This window comes from Mastomys coucha, unplaced genomic scaffold (genome assembly GCF_008632895.1).
Source record: "Mastomys coucha isolate ucsf_1 unplaced genomic scaffold, UCSF_Mcou_1 pScaffold7, whole genome shotgun sequence".
NCBI lineage: Eukaryota > Metazoa > Chordata > Mammalia > Rodentia > Muridae > Mastomys > Mastomys coucha.
The window spans coordinates 64,354,588-64,364,511 of NW_022196913.1; the positions used below are offsets into that span (position 1 = coordinate 64,354,588).

The 9,924-nt window shown below is 44.8% G+C and overlaps 1 protein-coding gene across 7 annotated transcripts in view; it reads right to left on the reverse strand.

The window, feature by feature from the left end:
• Agtpbp1 (ATP/GTP binding protein 1) overlaps window positions 1–9,924 on the reverse strand; it is a 123,026-nt gene that overhangs the window by 100,521 nt on the left and 12,581 nt on the right. For 6 of the 7 annotated variants that reach the window (XM_031359657.1, XM_031359653.1, XM_031359655.1 and 3 more), the window contains one exon: window positions 1,482–1,606. The exons of the other annotated variant lie outside the window; for it this stretch is intronic. Coding sequence is in view for 5 of the 6 variants with exons in the window: in XM_031359653.1 (XP_031215513.1) it covers window positions 1,482–1,606 (125 nt within the window). In the remaining variant the exon portion in view is untranslated. The remainder of the gene's footprint in view (window positions 1–1,481; window positions 1,607–9,924) is intronic. 7 annotated transcript variants of the gene reach the window in all.

Below are 9,924 nucleotides of genomic sequence, written 5' to 3' on the forward strand. Positions count from 1 at the left end.
CTTGTGAAATTTCAGAGGAAAGATTAAAGACTCTTATCAGGGCCATGTTGTTTTGATTGTGAAGATTCCGTGGTTCTGATTAGCTGGGGATGAAGTATCAGCTGTGATTAACAAGATACCAGAACTACTAAAGCAAAAACTTTGCATTACTGGGACTATCGATGCTGGTTAGCTGGAGCTAAGAAATTAGCAGTGATTAAGAAGAGACCAGCATCATTGAGGTGACATCTTCTGGGAAGTGTTTTCTGAGAGCACAAAAAGGCTGTGTTCCAGAGCTAGCCAAGGCTGTACCTCATGCTGCAGCAGGACTTGGTAATGTGTAAGAGTCACCCAGGTAGTACTGGTTTTGACAGCATGAAGGGGTCATGGAGAGCAGCTGAGGCTCGGCACAGTGAGAGACCACAGAAAGCCATTGGTGAAGGTGCAGCCTCAGTTGCAATTGATGGCCCAGGACTGAAGGTGTCATGTAAAGGAGTTGAGGCTTGGCACCGTGAAGACAGTCTATGACAGGCTATTGGTAAAGCCTAGTTACAGCAGTGTTTTGGGAATGCCAGTACCATGCAATGACCACCAAGGACAGCAGCAGCAGTGGAGTACAGGCATCTGGAGCCCAGAAGACAAGATGTGTGCTACAAAGGGCAGAGCTGGAGAAGTAACCAAAGCCCTTAGAGGAGCCCAGAAGATCATGAGTTGGATCCCAGACATTGGTTTTTTGATTGTGACTGTGCCCTGATATTTTTCCCTCTTGAAGGAAGAATGTATTTTAGTGGAGCTCACAGTTAAGAGACTTTGAATTTTAAAAGATATTGGACATTCTAAATTGATTGAACTTTTAATATGTAAAGACTGTGGGACTTTAGATCTTGGGGATGAATAAGAAAATAAGGGTTGAGGCTTAGTAGTGATGTGTTTGTGTGTCAAGTTGACAAGGGGTCAATTGTACTGGCTGGTTTTGTGTGTCAACTTGACACAGGCTGAAGTTATCACAGAGAAGGGAGCTTCATGAGATCCAGCTGTGGGGCATTTTCTCAATTAGTGATCAAGGGGGTAGGGCCCTTTGTGGGTGGTGTCATCCCTGGGCTGGAAGTCTTGGGTTCTATAAGAGAGCAGGTTGAGCAAGCCAGGAGAAGCAAGCCAGTAAAGAACATCTCTCCATGGCCTCTGCATCAGCTCCTGCTTCCTGACCTGCCTGAGTTCCTGTCCTAACTTCCTTTGGTGATCAACAGCAATGTGGAAGTGTAAGCTCAATAAACCCTTTCCTCCCCAACTTGCTTCTTGGTCATGATGTTCGTGCAGGAATACAAGCCCTGACTAAGACACACACTGAGAATCAACCTCCTCCAAAGGCATTCAGTCTCCTACTTCCATCTAAACATCAAAAACTAGAACACTCTTTATATCAAAAATCAGGACACTCTTAGTATCTACTTTGAAAGAACTGAAAAAGTATTCCATAAAACAAGAAAGGGACTGGGGTTTACCTTGACTTTGAGCCAAATGAAGAATTTTGGATGTAACACATCTGGCAGTATCTGGCTCTGTGGAATCCGTATTGATCTTCTCCAGCTGAGCCAGGAGTCCCACAACCCGAGAACTATTGGTAAGGCTAAAAAGAATATTACTCTCCATTAGTGTGGATTCTGTGCCAACCTTGAAGAGAATGTTGCTCACACAGATCACTGTTTAACATAAATATTAACTTCCATGCCACAGTCTCTCTCTGCCTTTATAAAACTGTTAATTTCTGATGGAGATATACATTCTATTTCAGAAAGCCACAAACAACAAACACCCATTCACCCGTCCAGGAATCTTCTATCACCCCTGCAAGGTTTTCTCCTCCAAGCCTCTGTATTTCTTCTGCTCTTCTCACAACTGAACCCCCTTCCTCCTGCCCCGTCCATCATCATCCATTTCACACCCGAAAAATTGAGTACGAATGCACTCCACCAGCCGCACCCCAAAGCCATCAGGCCCTGTGCTCTGCCCTTTGTGCCAATGTGTACACACCTGTCCTATGCGGCACCCTCTCTGTGCTCTCACATCACCTGGTTCTACTCTTGCCATCTGACTTTACTCAACACCCCACAAAGCCTAGGGCAGTGACCCCTGCCTGGAAAGCCAGAACTTGGAAGACTGAGGCGAAAGGATTAACCCAAGTTCAAAGCAAGCTTATACTACAGAGTGCATTCCAGGCCACACTGGGTACAGAATAAAATATAATCTCAAAAGAATAAAATAAAATAACCTGCCTCATGCACAAGTCAAGTAAGTATATCTGTGTGCTACAAGGCTTTTCAGGAAGTGGGAGGTGACCTGGAGGGGAAAGCAGGATAGAGAAGCTAATGGTTATCAGAGGAGGACTGACTGTGCGGGTAAGCAGTCTCCATGAGCATGGTTATCAGAGGAGGACTGCTCAGGTAAGCAGTCTCCATGAGCACCTCCTTAAAGGTACCACTTAAAGGCAATTCTGATAGAAGTAAGACAACGACCCCCTTAAGACTGTGGCGGAAAGGAGTCACAACCACCAAAACTCCAAGACAAGCACGTGTATGTGGACTCTGAGGTGGTAAAGTAGCTGGAAGAGCTATGACAGCCTGCAAGAACGGCAGTCAGAACGGAGCGTACACATGGGAATAAGCAAGGAAGAACCGCCATTCAGAAGCTAAAAAGCCACTCCAAGGGCTTGGGTTCTCCATTTCTTTTATTTGGATTGAGTTTTGGTAGAAGAGCAATGTATTCTCTTTCCTTAAAAGCTCTCTTTTGAGAACCAATTCCACAAAGTGTCCACTGACTTTCTCAGTGTCCACATCACAGCATGGCTGCACCTCACCTGTTCTGCCCCACACACATCATACACACAATAATAATAATTGTAAATCTCTCTCTGGCTGGTATGTTGGAATTGTGTCTGATCTGATTAACCATCTGTAAATAAGAATGGCTGCCAATCACAGAATGGCCCCCAAAGGTTCATAAAGTTTGAAGACTTGGTAAAACTATTTGGGAAGGATTAGGAGGTGTGGCCCTATTGGAGGAGGTGTTGTCAGTAGGGACATGCTTTGAGGCTTCACAAGATCTGTCCCATCCACAGTATACTCTCAAGTCTCCTGCCTGGAGTTCAGGATGTGAGCACCCATCCTGAACTCCAGGATGTGTGTCCCGACTGCCTGCAGCAGCTATTATGAACTGGATGGAACCAGAAGCTCAAAAAAAAAAAAAAAAGCAAACTTTCTTCGGTAAGTTGCCTTGCTCGTGGTGTTTATCATGAACAACAACTGAAACCCTAAGACACCATCTGCCAGGGTTACACAAATGACTCTATGTCGGAGAGAGAGAGAAGGGGGGGAGAAGGAGGAGGGAGAAGAGGAAAAAGAGGAAAAAGAGAAGGAGGAGATGATGATGATCCCTTCAACTAGACCACATCCACCAACACACGTCAGCTAAGATCTTCTGCCAGCTGATCCCATTTCTCTGTTAAAAGGATATTTGTGTCTATCCTTTCCCTTTTATAATAGATGCTGCCTGTTTTAAGACACGGCCCTACCTTCCGGAAATCAGAAATGGCCTTCACTTCATTCCACTAGCTCCTCAAGCAAGTCACATACCCACAAATGAATTTTAAAGAAAAACATGATTTTAAATGTGCCTGTGGTGGTTAGTTTTAAATGACAACTTACCACAGCCTACAGTTGTCTAGAAGAGTGGTAATAGCAAATTATCTAGACGGGAACGTCTTGTGGCCATGCATGTGGGGACTGTCTTAACGGTCAATTGAATAGGAGGGCCGAACCGATCATGGGTGGCACCAATTCATAGGCCGGGCCCTGAGCTCTCTTAGGAATAAAGGAAGTAATCGGAATAGAAGCAAGTAAATGAGCAGGCAGCTGCTGTGTGACTCCCTGCAGTTACGGGCTGGAACCTGGAACTTAAGATAAACTCTGTCCACTACATTGTTTTTTATCAGGCTATCTCATCACAGCCACAGGAATGAAACTGAGCCAGTGCCCAAAGGAAGAGACTCAGACACTATGACCAGTCCTGTGACTGCCACACTAGAGAAGACCATAAATCTAAGTTCTAGCCAAGTGAGTCGTGGGCACCCGTGAGACAGGCAACTTATCTATATCCTTTCCCAAAGAACGGAGAAAATGCTTAGAGACAGGAGCAGTAATGGGAAGAGAAGGGCCACTCTGGCCTTTAAGCATGGCAGTAGCACATCTGAACCTCTGCTCCGAATGCACTTGGATCTCTATCAGCTCAGCCTGTACATGACCTCACACAATGCTTTATCAGCTACACTTACTCTTTCTATAAATTTAACATTTGTATGCTTATTCAGGACTTTCTAACATTTATTTGTCAAGGTCAGAAGACAACTTGAAGCAATTGGTTCTATCCTTCCCCTATGTGGATCCCCAGGTTCTAACTCAGACTGTCAACCTTGCTGCCAACTACCATTACATTCTGACCCATCTCACCAGCCTAATATTTATATAACGACATCCATTACCAGTGCAGTAAAATGACACACATTAATAAAAACCTTAACAGGACACAGAAAACACATCCGTCAGATTATCAGCAAAGATAATCTCTCCCCTGAAATACTCTTAAACACACGGAAGCCCAGAAGAATGTCTATATTCCAAATGCTACCCTACCATTTATCTATCAGTCAACTAAGGTTAACGAATTTAACTCCTTTGGGAAACTGTTACTACTTCCAAAGCAGGTGTCTAATGCTTTCCTTACCACACTCAAGATATTCTGCAACCTCAATTTCCATTTCCTCCCACAGCATAGACTTTACTGCCCACCAGCACCTCTGTGAGCACACAGCCAGGCAGAGGCAGACGCTTCGGGAGTCCATGTATTCAATCATACTGCTCCCTAAACACTGGCAGCTGAAAAGTGTTCTCAACTGATCATCTATGTGTGCATCTTGGCATCCTCGCAGTTCTCTGAAGCCTGCCACCACCACCAGGCAAAGTCAGATGTGAGCACTGGCACCCAATGGCTCTTCCTAAATAACCTTGACCTCAGTGGGTGTGGCAGCACGTCCTGCCACAAGCACCACCGAGCCGCAGAGCCCTCGACGAGTCACTCAAGGCAAGCATGTCGACAGGCAGTTTCCTGGCAAACTGTTCCACTGCAGACACTGTGGTGGTGACCCAGCGAGCCTTCTGCCTCCCAGCCTCGCAACGTTACTGTGAGAAGAACCCCCAGCAGCCCTTGAATGAGGACACTGGAAGGAGTACACAGGGTGGATGAGTTTAGCTCCATGGACACGTCAAGCACATGTGGCTAGATGGGATGTACACGGTCCCACCCCTGAAGCTGTCCTGCACTTTACTCTTTTCCCCATTTGCTATTCTCTCATGGGTATTTTATGTCTGTCATAAGCAGTAGGCGTTTTCACAGCTTCCCATTCCCTCAACAAGGGTACTCTCCTGCTGTCACGCCTTCCCTGTGTGTGGCCCGTGGTTAAGGTTAGTTAGTAGGAAGCTGTTTTCAAGGGCACGGGCAATTTATGAGTAGCTATACCATTAAAGAAAATCAGACTCTTTCTCAGCCACTAACTCCTCAGAGAGAACAGGCCCTGCTGGTTCTGTCACTCTTCTGTGACAGAAGGCTGAGAGCCCAATCCTATGAAATCCTGTGCAGAGAAGAGCTGGAGTGAGCTCTTGAATACAATAGCTGTGCCGTGTACAAAGGCTCAGGCTGCGCACCTCTCGTTTATGATGTTCCGCGAGTCTTGGAGAGGGAGATGCAGGGTCCCATTGGAGCTGCTGCCACCTCCTCTCTGTGCCCTGGCTGGTTTAACTGGCTGAATGTAGCACTAATCTCAAATGTGAACAGAGCTGGAAGCACTCTCGTCTTTTTCTGTTGACTGTGCTAGAGAGCACTCACTACACTGCTCTCTACCTTCTGCTCGAGAGCATGCTCAGAACACGGCCAAATGCAAACATGAAAGTTGATGGGTAGTTTAAAGCCAAAGAACTACTCAAGTTTGTGCTTCTTTTCTTTAAACATAATGGAACAGGTGTTATCATGGTCTTCCAGGCGTTATCAAGACTGGGCCATCCTGCCTTATTTCTTTAAAGAGCTGCTTCAACTCTGGGCATGTGGCTCAGCTGGGAGTCTAACGTGCTTAGTGAAGGGAGTCCAAGAGACTCCCAGAGCAGCATGCTCTTGCTGTTGCCCTTGGGTGCCTCCCAGAGGTGGAAGGTGAATCCCTACCGCTGAAGACACATTGCACTTCAGATGTAGGGCCCAAAGGATCTGAGCTGGATCTGACCTGAAAACCCCTCCCTGAGGACTAGCTCTCGTGGTACCAGAAGGAGTCACACAAGCTTCCTAGGGAGGCCAGTAGCCAATAGTCGCAACGGCAATCCCCACGTCATGGCAAATTCCTGAGTGTGAGATGAGGCACTCTGGTGGTAACCAACAGCTCTCTAATTGGACTTAAGGTTCTTTTAACAAGAAAAATTGTACCTGGTATTGGAAACGTAGCCAAGTACTCAGAGATAGTGAGGTCATGGATCCTCATTTTACTAAGCAGCTTAATTCTTAACCACATGCTAAGAACTTACCCTCACACCTTCAACTGAGTGTCTTTCCTCCCTCATCACAGACTTCACTCTGCGACAGCTAAAACCATTCCAGAAAGCCACATCTGATCAGAACCAACCAAGGCATCTACAACCCAACTCCTGCTCCCCAGACTCAGGGGCACTATGGGAAGGAGGTGGAGTGACTCCAGCAGCAAAACAGAATGTCTACTGTGAGGTCCTGTCTTCTATAAATGACAGAGAAGCCACCTAACACCCATGAGGGCTCATCAACATGGCTGCCTGAACAAGACCTGAGGAAGGGCAACACCAATGGGCATGCAGCATGGAGGGCAGGAATCTCATGGGGCTCCAACCCTAGACAAGGAATTATGGGCAACTAAGATTGCTCAGAGTGGGAGATGCAGCCTTCCCCTGGAAGAACCCCTCAGTTGGCTAGCCAATCCCAAGTGGTCAGCCTTGAAAATATATATTGACAAGTAACATTATATGGCCTAAGCGGGCTGTATTTGTACATTTAGGAATAATGTCAAGAAATAAAAAGAAGGCATGAATTTAAGAGAGAATACAGGGTGTTCATTACATGTAAGAAGTTGGAGGGAGGAATGGAAAGAGGAAAAAGTGTGTAGTTGTACTATAATTTCAAAAGTAAAATATATTTTAAAATAACAGAAGGAAAAGAATAGTTCCTTGAAGAAAAAGTATTAAGACTAAAAGTAAAACAATGAGGGAATGAGGGCTGGCTTGGTGGTTAAAGAATACCACCTGCCTTGCAAGAGGACCTGGGTTCAATCCCCAGAGTTCACAGAAGTGCTCACAACTGTCTATAACTGCAGCTCAGGGGACCCGATGCCCTCTTCTCACCCTGGAGGGCACCAGGCAATTACATGGTACATATACATACATGCAGACAATCACTCACACACATAAAATAAGTTTCTAAGTAAACTAAAATGATGAATATATGTATGTATATATGTATATAGAAAATTAAATATATATGCATATGAGAGAGAAAGAGAGAGAAAGAAAGACTATTAATTCTAATTGGTTAAATGCCAGAGTGGCTATATTAACATCAGACAAACAGACTTAAGAAAAAAACCACAACCAGTAATAAAGGGTATTTTGTAATGATCAATTCCTTGATACATCTTAAGTGTCATAATATGTTCAAAATTTATGAAGCAAGATTTACAGAACATAAGACAAAGCACAGGAATATTGTGATCACAGAGATCCCAATTTTGGACAGACAGGCAGGAGAGTCATGAGGTGTACAAATGGCTTCTTGCGTATTTCCCCAGGTAGTGCTGGCTCCTGATTTGCCCTCTCCTGGTGTGCAGGCATATATGCAGACAGGAGACAAAATACATAAAATACATCTATAAATAAGCAAATCTTTTTTAAAAAATAATGTTGAACTGAACAAAAAACCATCAGAATAGGATGTATAATGCAATGATTAGTGAGAAAAGTAATAGCAACAAATGCCCAAAGAGCAAACAAGTATCTCAAGCCACTTAGCTCGCAGCATATGTTTTCTTAATGTAAGGAGGGAGAAACTACGGTGAGTAATCAAAGGTCAGGAAATTAAGAGAAAACAACAAAAAAGGGCCAGATCCCCCAAAGTCACCAAAACCACAAGTTTGGTGTTTTTAGAAAATCACTAAAACCAATAAGCTTCAAGCCAAACTGTTCAAGCAGAGAGAGGGACAGAAAGAAAGGGGGAGAGAGGGAGAGAGAGAGAGAGAGAGTGAGAGAGAGAGAGAGAGAGAGAGAGAGAGAGAGAGAGAGAGAATAGACAAATTGTCAGAAAGAACAAGAAACATCCCGACGGCCTTTATACATCTAAAATAATTACTTTGAGCATGTTCGTTACCATAAGTTAGACAACACAGAAGAAATGGGCCTGCCTCAAACAAAACAAGATGGAAAGCACCAACACTCCAGCACTCAAGTGTGTCCTCTCGCCTGGGTGTTGCGGCTCAAACGTGCCTACAACCAAGACACAGACATGGACACACACATGCACAACAATGTGTGTGTGTAGACTCACTTTGTGGTCATGAAATAAATCTTAAGAGGTGAGAATCCACAAAAGCCTCTGGGGATATAAAACATACAAAATGAATTTCCTATGGAAACTGTAGTGGTTTTGACATAATTCCCTGAGATTGTTACTTCACTCATTCAGACCTTTGGAGGATACAATTTTGAATTCTCAATCTCATTATGCTACACACACATTCTAAGACCTCACAGACACCCAATTCTGTGCACCCGCAACTTCCTTATGTAAGCTCCCACCTTATGTACTCCGCATCACCTCTAGGCTGCTCGCAATACCCACTACAGTGTAACTCAAGTTTGAGTCTTCACTAGTCTCCAGTTAGGAAACAATGACAGGTCTGCACATGCTCAGTGCAGACAGCAAACGGCACTGAACCTGAGTGTAAAAGCTGCTGACACTGAGCACAGCTGCAGCCTGCACCTTGTAGGCTCTCCCACAGAACAAGATGAGCAGTTCCCTGGGTTGAAGAGACGATGGACTTATGATTTACACGATTTGGCCCCAGGGTTGTTGCTACTTTAGAAAGCTAGGGGACAGCTTACCCCTATCTGTTGGATAGTTGCTGGGCACGTTTTCACAGGCGTGTTATCTAATTGTCCTCTACCACAGGCTCCAAGAACTGTAACTTTCTACCACATTCATGGGGCCAGTCACGTGAACTTAGCACGGAAGCTGTTTGCCAGGTGTTTCATCCACAGCAATGCAAGAAGCAATGCAGTGAGCACTGATAGGAATTATACACTGATTTAGTACAGTGAAGATTCCTAATGACTAAGCCGCCTAAGACAACAAACAGTAAGTACCTAGTACAGCTCATTTCAAGGAGTAAAAACAAGCTGATATGAGAACCTGTGCTTTACAAACTGTATGAGTAGTGTTCTAGAAATTACGAAATTTAACTAATTCATGAAAACAAGCTAGTTATTTGACCTGTTCAGAAAAGTAAGGCCTGGGGCCAATGAGACGGCTCAACAGGCAAAGGCAGTTGTCACACAAGCCTCTGACCTGAGATCAATCTCCAGAACCCAAATAAAGGAAATAACTGACTCCCAAAAGTTGTCCTCTGAGCTCCATGCACAATATGGCATATATGCCTCTGCACATATACCATGCATATGCACACAAAGGAAGGAAAGAAGGAAGGGATGGGGTAAGCAGGGGAAGGGAGGGAGGCAGGTGGAAGGAAGGGAGGTAGAAGGGAAAAGGGTTTTTTTGGGGGGGGGGTTGGTTTTTTCGAGACAGGGTTTCTCTGTATAGCCCTGGCTGTCCTGGAAC